We start from the raw sequence: 13,864 nt of genomic DNA, 5'->3' as shown, positions 1-13,864 counted from the left end.
TCCTCAAACTTAAAAACTTTGTTTGTTATTGGTAAAAATCGCATAATGTATAAGAGGAGCCTCATCCTCAATGTAGGAAGAAAAAAGAAGAAAAAAAAATTAACGAGTTCGTATGTATATTCGCTTTGTCCCGTACCTGTTTCAAGGGGCGTGTTCTCACCGACCGAGGGTAAGCTTGATAAGACGTGATAACGTGATGAAAATTTAAATCTTCATACATGAGTACACACGCACGGACACGAAGATTTCAGGAAAATACACATTCAGCCTTAGAAACAATTTTGTTGTTCTTTTTTTGCAACGAAAAATACTAAATAAACATAATAGATCTCCGTCAATGCTCTTCGTACCGGAACCACTAACCATTGGATATAAACATCTCGCCGATACTAAGTACGAATGGCTGCAATTTTGTCTTTTGCTCCTTTACTTCAGTGTATTGTTTATTAAAACTAAGAATACTGGCTAACTCAAAGCTTTTGCCTGATTATAGGCGATATGTCTAATAATAATTCAAAACAAAATAAAAAACAAATTTAATGTCCGTTAAAAGCTACCGTCTTGTAGTCTGATAACCGACTGGTAGCTTTGTGGTAGATCGTTCGTTTCCAGTCCAGAAGGTCTTGAGTCTAAACACGTGCCGAGTCATGCCAGAGACTACGAAAGTGTAAATCTTTCCTTTCTGATAAGCTTTCAACGTGAGAATAGGATTGATATCTTAAGCGACTGCTGTGCTTGCACGACACATGTAGCTCAACATATGTCGCATTAAATGCACTAGGATCGCCTTTACAGGACTTTGGTTAATAGCAATAAGAACTGAAGAGGCTATTCTTGGTAAATAATTCCAATAATAATAATAATCATAATAACAAATTTCTTGAAGTAATCTACGTTGAAATTAATAACGTTTGCTCTTAAAAGAGCCTAAACAGATAGTTCAGAAATTAACAATTGGAGGCAGCCAACACTAAAAAGATATGCAGATTCAATACAGGGCTATAAACTAGAGCAGTTATCTATCTTTGCAACCAATACGCACATACGATTTAATTTAGCGTCAGATATTAAAATTATCTTAAAAAACATCTTTGGACATGTACTGTCTTAAGGCTGTCGAGACCAAACAGTTCAGATGATTCTCAGCAACCAACACTATTCCGGACTTTAAAATACATGCTTATATGAAGGAGAATTAAATTTCCTATCAAGCAATTCTCATGATCACCAACGTGATCAGTAATTAGCCAATAATCAGATTCTTAAAGAAAATTCTGTCGTTGAAATATCATTAATATCGTACATTTTTTGAAAAAATTCTTTTTGGTCCATGGGTTATAAAGGTGCTGCACCAAAGCGAAATATAAAAACTCTACGTCAATTTTGCATAAACAAACACCATTCAAACATTATATTACCAAAACCAGGAAACCCGGCGTCGAAACGCTGAATTAAGTCACCAATAATAAAGCATAAAAGGGATGGTGAAGCGCTTAAGTGCAGGTAAACTGCATTCGTTGCAGCCAACTGTATTTGCCTGCTTTTTTTTACCTACAGTCAGCTTGCTAGCTAACAGCCGCAACAAGCTTAGGCGTAGGTTCGTAAAGACCAGATTGGTGAAAATAACACACCAATAAATAATATAAGCTTGCACTAAAAATCTTAAATATAAAACTGAAGGGAAATCTTAAAGAGAAAGCAATAAATAAGTCTAGCTAGCTATCTGACTTTAGGATGCTCCCTTAAAATGTTCGTTCATAGACAAAATCTTAAAATTGGTTTATTTAAGATTTATATATGGGTAAAAAACGGGACAATGTAATTATCTTAAGATATAGAAAACAAATATTAAAAAAAAAATTAAAAAGAAAATCAGAAAGTGACCTACAAGTCTTAACTCAGCACCGCATTACTTCTAAACCAAAATGACCGTCGTCACCGTTTTTTTTATCCGGACAATAAAAGTCTAACCTGCTGAACTAACCTTTGGTGCAGAAAATGCAATACTTTTGATTGGTTTATACATATACTCAAGACTGCTGATTCGGTGATTAACTCGACGCAAAAAGTCCCGCAAAAGAAAGGTCGTTTATGTAAACATTTATCCGGTGCGGGTGTAAAATGATTCGGGTGAAACAAGCGACGTCGGTCGGAAATGGACCTACGCAGCAATTCATTTAAACACAGATGACATACGGCTATTATCACATAGACTAGACGCAAAACTCGCTGGTATATGCCACAAGTACCGTGGTCGAGCGTATAGGAAGAGCTGTAAAATATTCAACAAATCCAGGTGGACTGGTATAGTACAGGTATGCAGTATCCCGTAAATGGAGTACACAGCATTATAGTGTTTTGGCTGTAATATATTTTTTAGAGAACAACTTTCCCGCAACTTTTGCTAAAGTAAAAATACAGTGTACAACCTGATTTTACCTCCTTATAGAAAAAACAGTCGGTCAACATTTTTTTTATTTTCCAGCGTAAGTTCCGTAATAATTAGTGCAGGTAACGGGGGTTGTACATCCGTATAGGCATAATATTCTTTCCAAGAAACCTTTTTTACAACTTCGTTTGAAATAAAGAAACAGGAAACAGCCCGTTATTACCCCCCTGCAACTATAAAAAATCACTCAGCAATTCTATTTATTGAAATTTGCAAAATTGTCATCGTTAATAAAAATGCATTCTAATACCTGTTGTTGCAAAATTAATTGTGGGTACAAAAACCCTAGCTAGTAAACACAGGTTAACCAAGACTGCTGACTAGTTGAATCAATATACTTCAGACTTGCGCCAAAGTTTATATTACAGTAAAAGGTGTAACTACCAAACTGCATTCAGCACAAGAATTACTAATTAAAAAAATTATTATAGCCAAACTGCATTTGTCTATTTTCACTTTTTAGCTAGAGGTAGCTAAAGAGCTAGCTAGACAGCCACAACTCTGACATAAAAATAAATAAGAATATACTTAACTAAATAAAACTTTCAAAAAATAGGAATAAGTGAGGCTAGCTAGCTACCTCTAACTACCCACCTTTAGCAGGATGATGCCTTAAAATCTACGCTTGTAGCCAAAATCTTAAGATTTTGTTATGGTTAGAAAACGTGATGATATATTCTTTTTAACATGTGAAAGCATAGAGAAAATAAAATATTTAGAAGAGAAAAGTGTTAAAAGAAGACCTACAAACCCGAACCATCACTTGTAAACCAAAATGGCTTTCTTAAGCTTTTTTTTGCGTTCTGCCATGATTCCGAGATTTCGTAAAAATCGAGTTCTGCGGGCATTTTTCGAAAAAAAGCTACCTGCAACCCTTTTGAATACACTGAATAAGCTATTATTAAAAGGACATGCATTTAGTCAATCATTAAATAATAAGACGGTCAGTCCGTTGCCTTCCTGGACAAATACTATTTTTGTGTTTGTTTGTGTGTTTTTTTTGTTTTTGAGATTTACGGAGTGTGTTTTTAATTTACCTCTTGAGGCTGCATTTTCCCACAGCAAAAATAGCTAAGAATTTTTTGTTAGTGCATACTTACTTGAAACAATTAGCGCGCTAACAAAGAAGCGCGTGAGCATTTTGCGCTAAAACGAAAAATGCGGTTAAATGATAGAAGTCTTTACTCTGTATCGTATTAAATCGTAAAATTGTTCGATCATCTTAAGATTGTCTTTTTGCACTTGAAAACTTATCGAAGAGAATGTAATAATTACTGTGTTCGGAAATAAAGTTCATCCATGAAAACCAAAGTTGTGCGAAACATACGGGGCACTTTTGTTCTGGGTTTTGGGTTAATGGAAGAGATTGGAACGACTTTGATTGTACCAAATTCGATACCAAGAATGCGAAATAATGTATCAACTTTTTCATGCGTATTTTGCAGATCACAAATTTAAACGCGAACAAGAATTTTTCAGTTAGAAAAAACTTCAAAATTCTTAGCATAATTGAAAATGTTCTAGGTTTTCTTTCTTGAAATAAGATTTCTAAGTATTTTTGCGTTTTTGGTGAAAAATGATAAAATAGCTTACTGGATAAACTTTGGCGAATGAAGAAATTTGCACATTTTCGCGAGATAAACTTTCGCGAAAATGGCGAAAAATCGCGAGTTCGCGAAAGTTTCTCCAATTAAAGTATAAATTATTAAAGCTGTAATGTTTTGCACCAACAAATGAAAAAGTACAGGTCAATGTCACCGAATTAATTTCTTCCATTAAGCGTCAAAAAATGTTTTCATTGTTTTCCGGCAGCTTTGATGACTGAAATGTGAGATTGAAGCTAATGTAATCCGTCCCTTCTCTTCTTCATTGTATTTTAGGCATAACTTCTTAAATGCCTCGTTTACTTGGTTGTTAGATGCTGTTGGATGCACTTCAAGAAAATTGTATGCATTTTCCAATGCTTCATCTTTTGGTATACCGAACATATACTGCGTCGCACAATCAGAAACAGTACGGAAAACGGCCTCTCCTATCATTGAGCCTGCTTCATAACCTACCCAAAATTGAACTAAATAGGAATAAATGGTTTATTGTTATTTTGCGCACATCTTAGTTATATGCTAAATTTGCGATAAAAAGTATTTTCGTTACTGGAAAAAGAATTGCTTTGTAGGCCTTAAAAACCGAACTTTCAAAATTTTTAGTCTGGTCAATTGCTTAACGGTTGCTTAATTTTATAACGAAACCTCAACCGCTTACAAAAACGTGTAATTAACTTCGTTTATGTCTAACAAGCTATATAAACATATTAATGACCATAATTTTTTTTTTATTAATTCACAATAAAAATATTGTCAACCAGTTTAGTGCACATCAATACTAGACTCACATCCGTCTGTGAAATCAGATATTTGTCATTTTCGTAAATAAACTAAAAATCTCCATTTTGCAAAATTAATCATATTTGAAAACGAGTAACACAGTCGCACTTTGTTTTTAAGGACTTGAATTATTGTTCAAAATCTCAAGTAATTTAAGTCTGAGATAAGTTAAAATATAATCCTGCAAATATTGTTTCAAAATCTCAAGTATTTAAGCCTGAAATAAGCTCACGGGCTTCTATTGTTCATATGAATTTTAGGTGGACTTGCTCTCAAAACTATATGGACTTATATTCGACTTTATATTATCACAGCACGCTATATTACACGTCCGATTACTACTTGAAAACGATTGTGTATGAAGTAAATACTTATTAACTTACAAGGATATTGCCCAAACGGTCCTGCCATAGTACAGATTGCACCTCCCAAGGAACCAAAGCTATATCTACCAACTCTGGCAACGCCCTCATCAATAATATTTTTTGTGCACCTTTTCCCGCTTATCTCTGATTTCCACCAACGGTATATATTATGGTTGACGACTGCCGACTGCCGAATCTATTAAGAAAATCATAACTTCTTCGGAAAATAATTTTGTATTTCGAATAAGTTTATCCATTTTCACATTCCTAACAATATCTTTCGCCAATGCTTTTATCCTTTCGGAGAAATTTTGCAAATAATCAAGGAATTTCTTCTTGTCTTGCGCGCTAGCTTTATGCCACAATCTTCCCATCGTTACTAGATATGTTAATGCGGTTTTCTTGTTAAATCTCGAGAATGACCAGCCTTGTCCATTATGTCCTGGTGTTTCACTTGCTGGCAAAAAGCTCTTACACTTAAGAGACGACTGTGAATTAAAAGTTCTGAAGTGGGTGCAATCCAGACTGTAACGATACATTTCAAAGAATATATCCGATTCCATTAAAGATTGTAATGTACGCCATGCTGGAAAATCTCCTTTTTTAAAATTCTTGTCTACTTTTTCCTGATGCAATGCCATTTCTGTAAATACATCCTTGTCGGAACATTGCACCGCATAACAAAAAGTGATCACCTAAAGTGAAAAGTAACTCATTATCCGTTCTGTCAATACAGATTGAGAGAGAGGGAATCCTAAAACTGGCGCTACTATTCATTTGATTAAATTGACATATCAAAACATTTGAGGAACAAATGCACAATATAGCCAAAGAGATGTAGGATTTTATTTTTGCTTACGAATCTATTTAGTGAAGTTCAGTAGTATAAACTAAGGGGCTAAACAATTGGTTCTTATTGTGGTAAAGGTAAGAGAATATATATATTTAATATACATAAAGAATAATATACAATCATACCAAAGTGCACAACGATACACACAGCCGTGCGGTCATCATATCCAACTTGTTGTTTCAGCAAATAAATGATACTGCAGCTAAGTATAAAATTTGAATCAAATTAGAATTGAATTTGAATTGAATTGAAGGAGGACCACCTATACAATCTGTAATTCTTTGACATAGCACTTATCTCTTAATTTTGCAGGAAAATGTATTTTAGATATCTCGCAGATTTAATTAACAATGTGAAGCTTTCTCTTGAAGGCTTATCAATTTTGATTCTGCGGGGAATAATTGTTTATTGAATTAAGTGAAGTTTATAGTAGTTGTCTCTTTACTTACAAATGTGTAAACAAGGGAAATTCTTAAAGTGGGATATATATGTAGCTATGTATGTATCAGGTACATAGAATAATGAATAAACATAGGGAAATGGCAGGAGTATGTAGAAGACTAAGAAGTCTTATCATCTTACACCTCATTTCCCCTCATTACTTCTCAATTACATTTTTTGTACTTGTTAAATACATAAATTAGGATACGAATTTCTAAATCTATTTTTAAGTTAAAACAATTACTAGGGTTCACATTTCGATTTCAACCATAACGTTTGCTAACAATGCATGCAGCGAGAACACGGAAGACAGGTATTAAGAAAGGAGACTAGCCCTTAGCCAGGGTTTCGTACATACATTTCCCACATCGGCATTTCGTACATCCTTGCTCACCAGTAAGAACGAAGGAATAAAAATACTCTCCAGGAGATCCAAGATGTTGCGGTGCAACCATCTTGTAACACTCAAGATATGTTTACTTTATAAAGTCACTACTATAAACATTCATTCAGCTATGATAATATCTTGTTGAACGCTAAGGAGTGCAAACAGAGATGGATGTGTTAAAAACCATGCAAATCGCCCGACTGTTGCTTAAACATATGTGTCACATTTCATTTCTAGCAGAAGTCAAGACTTAATGTACCTATCATCGGTTCTATACATTGCACTGGTAAGGGTCGGGGTAGCCTTTAGATGTACTACACCACAAAGGTTTGTTTTTTTGTATCGCTGTTGGACAGATATGGGGAACATATTGCTTAGAAAACGCGTGTGAGTGGGAATCAAAACAAAAAAACTACATAAATAAATAAACTAAATATACTAAATAAATGGAAAAGTTATGCGACATGCACTGTTCCTGACAATCTACTACAAGTCGGGAACAAAGTTTCTTAATGTAATCCGGATTTTTGTGTTATGCTCATGCGCTTCAGAATATTATGGAAGTTTAACTGTCATTATTACTAAATGACATTGATTTCTGTTTTATGCACCTCAACGAGCAAATAATGGAGAAAAAGTTGACGTGCAGAAGAACAGGCAGAGATCAACAACAGCAAAGTGATTAGCTTCACGAAAATACTCACAAAAAATGTAACCACATTTGGCCATGGATACTGAGAAATTTTTAAATTTTGTTGTTAGTCACAATAATGTCAAATGCCAAGATTTTAAAAATTACTTATGTGCCATGCAATAAATATGAAGTATTTGGAGGAAATATCCTATGTTGTTTTTTCTGTTTTAATTTATTGTAAAAAGGTTTTGGAAACGGCTGCTGGTTTTTGACTTTAGTGAATTACACGAAAGTCGACTAATGGCGATGGTAAAGTTTATGATCCCTAAGGACAAAAAGAACGACTTCAATTATCTTAAATATGATATGGGGCATCCAAATATAACTGAAAATAACAAGTTCCCTACATTTATTGGATATCCATGATTTTAATATAAGTACTTACATTGCTTTTAAGTTAAACTTCTAAATAACCTTCAAACCTTTTGGAGGAGCTAGGTAGCTATATCCCTCGAAATTTTGGATAGAAACATATATAAGTTTATTGTACATAAAGCCACTCTAAGCAACAATAATGACTTTGAAATCTTCTTAGAGGTATCAATCACCTTCTTAAAGCTTGTATCATAATATTTTTTAACAAATACAGCTCCTCATCAAAACAAACTTTCGATTTACTAATATTTAACATGTTTTACGGACCGTAGCTAGCGTCTATGTGGTTCTAACGTGTGTATAAATTCTTCGTTTATTAGTCCTTCGTTTATTGGTCCGTTTATTACAATCCATTTTACAGAAATTGCGGAAATTGAGCTTATTAAATCGTATTGTAGCCCCCTTAGAAGATGAGGAGAGGAAGTGTGACTGTTACACTACCTGTTACCTTTTTTTATTTGCTCTTTTGTGCCACAACTTATAGTTACAGTTTCCATAACAACTGCATGACATGCAAATAGATGGGAGATTGCTGAAAGAGGTAGTCTTTCTACAGAAACATTGCTAAGGAACATAGCTTCGCTGATAACTTCTAATTCATATATATTTCATATATTTTTTTAAAGTCTTAACAATACCTTTTTGCAAAGTGAATGAGCTGTGAAAAACCTCGCTTTAGCCAGATCCTTAACTTTTTGCCTGCCACGCAATTGTTAAAGCCAAAAGGGCTTACTATTGAATATGTAAACAATCAAAAAAGATAACCTCAAAGAAAAAAAAATCAAATAACAAAGCAGAGCCGATACAAAACATAATTTTTTTAGTTGTAAGAAAACAACAAACAAAACTTTCAAAACTTCTACTGTATTCATATTTGTTCCGCAATTAATTATCGCTTTAGTTCTTTTATTTATTCGTTAAATGTATTACGTTAAATTGATTTAATTATCAGAAAATAGAATTAATATAAAAATAAATTATTCCCACGAAGAATGTTTTTTTTTCATATTTCAAAAAGGAAAAACAGAAAATTTTGCTTAAAAGTAAACACGAAGAAAAAATAAAGGAAATGACGTAGGAAGCAGCAGAAGAAGAATCAACAAATTATGGCTACTAACAACACAACTTTACCATATAAATGGCCAGCTCATGTGTTCACAGTAGAAGCTAGTATTATCATTACCATCAATGGTGTACTAGTCGTCTTTATAGTAAGCCGAAAAGTACTACGAAGTAATCCCAGTACAATCTTTTTTCTTAATTTATTGATATCTCATGTTGCTGAGGGCATCGCAGCTATGTGGTTTGAACACAACCTGACTAGAGAGAATTTCGTAGCTCAAGGAAGAAGTGAAAATGCACTAATCAAAGTTTTTACAGCTAGCCTGTTATTAGGTTGTCTCAGCTATATTCCATACACTGCAGATAGACTTGTAGCAATACGATGGCCGCTGTTTTATCAAACCCTGACAAAGAAAAAAGTAATTTTAATTTGTATTCAACCTTGGTTGTTTTCGCTTTTCTTTCTTCTGACTTTACAACTTTTCCATTTTCCAAAAGAAACAGGAGATGTTGTTGCAATAATCTTAGTATCAATAATGTCTCTAGTGTTGATAATATCAAATACAATAATCTACCGAGTTGTGTTAAAACATGTGAAAGAAATCAAAAAGACAACTGTGGGTGTCGAAAATATCGATAAAACAGATAGAGAGAAAATAAAGTCGCGACATGAAAAGATAGAGAAAAGACGTATGCGTTCTGTATATATATGCTCTGGTATTGTTGTTTCCTATATTGTTTGCTGGGCGCCCCATATGATTCACGATATTATCAAAATGACAAACATAGACTCAACCATAGTGGGTGCAAGAAGTCATTGGCCAAAGATAACTCTGGTCGTTGCTTTCTTGAATCCGATCATTGATCCGTTGATTTGGATTTCGTTGAATCGAAGAATCAAAAAAGAAATAAAAAGCTGTTTTTATAACAGTACATTTGTGTCGTAAAACTTTACATCACACACGTGGTAGTACCAGCCCATGTATCGAGCATGATGTTGTTTGTCTAGTACTGCATATACTATACATATATTTCATTTGACGTTAACAATCACTATACACACTATATAAATGCATATGTAACCGTTAGGGTCCAAATATCAAATGGATTACTAAATTGATTCAAGCAAGTCGCACTTTTTTCTAAATGTTAATATCAGCCTTAACCCTGTTATACCTAAGTGGGGGAAGGGAGGGAGGGGAGGGACACAAAGTACTCACGTTCTGTTTGACTAGGCATAACCTTTGTTGGACATGTGGAGTGCTGAAATTATGTGACTTTTACTAACCTTTATTAGGGATTGCGAATGAAACAAACTTTTTGTAGAAAGTTTTTAAGCTTTGCGAGGGTATCGCATTTTTGGGACAAGCATAAATTTTTGTCGAAAAAAAAAATTTTTGTTTGAAAAGGGCTGACATTAGTGTAAGAGTGTTTTAAAATCTTGTATTTGTAATGTAAATAGTTACTACATGTATTTTAGTCACCAGGTGGTTACTCGGGGGTGTAGAGGACATATATGGGTCCTGGAAATAAACTACAGATCAGATTTAAAGGAAAAAAGAATCCAGCAGAATGACGCTTTATATGATCCTTATTAACGTCATTATATTGTTTTCCTCACCTAAACATTTTTAAATGCTAAAAATTGCCTAAAAATCCGATTTTCAGGTAATATTCTAAAAAACTGGAAAGTCAGATTAATCACGTGTCTAAAATTTACTGAATGATTCCCTCTGATGAAATAAAGTTTAGTCTAAATATCAAGGTTTGAGTAATCCTAACAAAAGTTATTTTTCCGGTTATAAAGATTTCATTGGGATTATAAGAGGTAGTTTCGAGTAATAGCCAATATTAAAGACTCTGAGAGGTATAGCGCCTACAAATTTAGTACACACGCGCCTAATAGATAAATATAAAATCTCAGCAAGTATCATAACCATGCATTATAGCAAAAAAGAGTTATTAAAAAAAACCCGGCAGGGGAGGGGGCCGAATTCCTAAAAAAGTGGATAGGATTATGTGCATATAAAAACGTCATCATTTTTTCCGACACTGTTTGGTTGCTGCGATTTATAATTTTAATTGTACGCTTCGCACCAAAAAGCAAAATAATTAAGCTTGTTTTATGTTCCAAAAAATGTTCCAAAATTTACTTGTAATTGGAAAGACATGTGTTGTGCATGGCAGTGGCACTTATATAAAGTAGAAGTTTGGTTGTTTACTTCGTTTACCTGCCACATTAATATTCGATTGATCAGGATACCTGATATATGAGTTAGAAAAAGCTTTTAAGGAGAGGGGAACTGCGCACAGAACGGGTGCTGAATAAAAATTTATAATGACACTGTTGATTTTAAAAACCGGACTGACTGGCTTGGTTTGCTTCATAGTAAATGACACTGTTGATTTTAAAGACCGGACTGACTGGCTTGGTTTGCTCCATAGTAAATGAATATACATGTTTCAGCCATCATAACAAAAAAAGTCTAAAGCAAAGACCAGGAATGTTTTGATATTGAAAATTAATTTTGTTTTAAAAGTTAACTAACACAGATGTTAAGTGTTTTGTTTACGACCCTGCGATCCCGCAAGCTGAACAAATTTCAACAAATTTATATATGAAGTTAGTTCATTGTAAAATAAATTAAAGTACAAACAGCCTGTTGTTTAGTGAAGTCGTGATTACTCTAAGTTCGTGGATATATCACAAGAAAGATTATAAAAAAATGCTGTATTGAACAAGAATCACACTGGTAGATTGACGATTGTTGGTGTTATGACATGTTAGTTCACTTAAATAATACTTCAAGACACGCACATAGAAAGTATCTAATACTTTAACGAGAATAATGATTCGCGAAATTAATTAATTTAATCAATTTCGGCAAAAATATACAATAACATTTACTGTGAAGTTAGTAAAAATAGAGCGTATGTTTACCATATAAACTGTTTGTGTTTTCAGCAGATCAAGCAAAACATTCTCTATAAATCACGAAAATTTATGTTCGCGAAGATTTGACGTGGTACTCATTTGCGAAATCACGGAAAATTCCTGCGCAGAAATAAGTTTGTGCAATAATTGACTCGTTAAAATAGCTTTTTTTATTAATAATCTGCAGGAAAAGGATTTCGACTTTACCTAATTTAGGTAATCTTTTGAGAACAATATAAAACATTATGAGGAATAATGCAACATTAAAAACAGAAGACATCTGCGCTTTAAATGTGCTAATGAGTGAAGGTATAATTATTCTCGTTCTAAATATATCACTGGTACTGGTCGTGGTTCGTTCAAAAAAAATCAGAAAAAGCATTGGCGACATTGTACTGATTAATTTACTTATATCTCATGCTGTGGAAGGGGTGTTTGCAATATGGATAGAAGTGGCTGGTTTAAATTTCAACATTACCAATACAGAAAAGCGCGCATTACTTGTCAACCTGTTCGTTGCAAATTCCTTGCTTGGCTGCCTAAACAATCTAACATTTACAGCTGACAGAGTTTTAGCAATTAGCTGGCCATACTTACATCAGAGATTAAAATTGAGGAACGTTCTTATGATATGTTGTGTTCCATGGTTAATCTCGTGCATTTTCTTGTCACTTGCATTTTTGTTGGACTTTTCAGAGGAAACAGGAGATGTTATTACAATAATCTTAGTATCAATAATGTCTCTAGTGTTGATAGTATCAAATACAATAATATACAGAGTTGTATTAAAACATGTGAAAGAAATCACAAAGACAACTGTGGGTATTGAATATACAGTTTATGAAAATCAGGACACGTCGCTAGAGAACATTCATTCTATCCAGATACAGAAAGATATTACTAAAGTTGAGGATAAACCTAAATTAAGGTACACCGAGAACAAAATAAAATCACAACATAAAAAGATCGAGAAAAAACGTCTGCGTTCTGCATATATATGTTCTGGTATTGTTGCTTCTTATATTGTTTGTTGGTTGCCCCATATGATTCACGATATTATCAAAACCACGACCTTAACCTCTTCCCTATTATATTCAGGAAATTGTTATTCAAGGGTTACATTATTTGTTGCGTTTCTCAACCCCATAATTGATCCATTAATATGGGCATCGCTAAACAGAAACATTAGAAAGGAGGTGAAAAAACAGATTCGTTGCACTCGGAAAGCATGTACATAAAAACGAAATAAAAGATGAGGAGAGGATAAAATGAACCGGGAGAAAAAATACGCTGTTGATGATTTGCAAATGATTGTGATACAGACACGCCAAATCATGCAGAGTAACATCAAGGTCATATGATATCCAAAATAGCTAACAGGAAATAAGAGGAAAAAGAAAATCCTCCTATAGAATACAGAAAACATACCAACAGGTTGTGTCACTTAACCGTAAGATAAAAAATATAAACTAACGAAATGTAACAGTGATACTTCGTTCGTCGCTTACATATTGCCCACCTCGTCCCCACGGTCTCATGGCTCCTGTGCCGTTATTACGGAGCTGCCTTTATCAATTTCATCAAAATGGAAAAAATGCCCCAGAAATGAGGTCGACATATTGCCCGGCGGTGCTAGGTATTCGAAGTCTTCATCTAAGGCCTGTACCTAATCATGATTTTGGTTTCTTGAAAAATGAGAACAAGGACGAGGACTGAGGATGAGGTTGGCGAAAGAACAATCTGCGTTATTGAGGACAGTGTCATCCTCGTTCCCAGGCCATTTTGCCTTCTTATTGAAGTCCACTTTGTAATAACAGCTCAAGGGAGAACAGTGTCAGCTAGGTACATCAGCCTTAACGTAATGTCCATTGAGACGTATAATGCGTCTAGAGATTATATTGACGCCGACAGACGTGGT

At 34.0% G+C, this 13,864-nt stretch overlaps 2 protein-coding genes across 2 annotated transcripts; both read left to right on the top strand.

Annotated features, from left to right (window-relative positions):
* The first annotated feature begins 9,055 nt into the window (after window positions 1-9,055).
* LOC130648068 (P2Y purinoceptor 8-like) lies at window positions 9,056-9,958 on the top strand. Its single transcript, XM_057454088.1, has one exon. It carries the CDS (start codon window positions 9,056-9,058, stop codon window positions 9,956-9,958), a length of 903 nt encoding a protein of 300 aa, XP_057310071.1.
* Window positions 9,959-12,191: 2,233 nt separating this feature from the next.
* On the top strand, window positions 12,192-13,184 carry LOC130648067 (uncharacterized). Its single transcript, XM_057454086.1, has one exon. It carries the CDS (start codon window positions 12,192-12,194, stop codon window positions 13,182-13,184), a length of 993 nt encoding a protein of 330 aa, XP_057310069.1.
* Window positions 13,185-13,864: the final 680 nt, after the last annotated feature.

The sequence above is a fragment of the Hydractinia symbiolongicarpus genome, chromosome 6, assembly GCF_029227915.1.
Source record: "Hydractinia symbiolongicarpus strain clone_291-10 chromosome 6, HSymV2.1, whole genome shotgun sequence".
In the NCBI taxonomy this organism is placed as follows: domain Eukaryota; kingdom Metazoa; phylum Cnidaria; class Hydrozoa; order Anthoathecata; family Hydractiniidae; genus Hydractinia; species Hydractinia symbiolongicarpus.
This window is presented reverse-complemented; position numbering and strand designations above follow the sequence as displayed.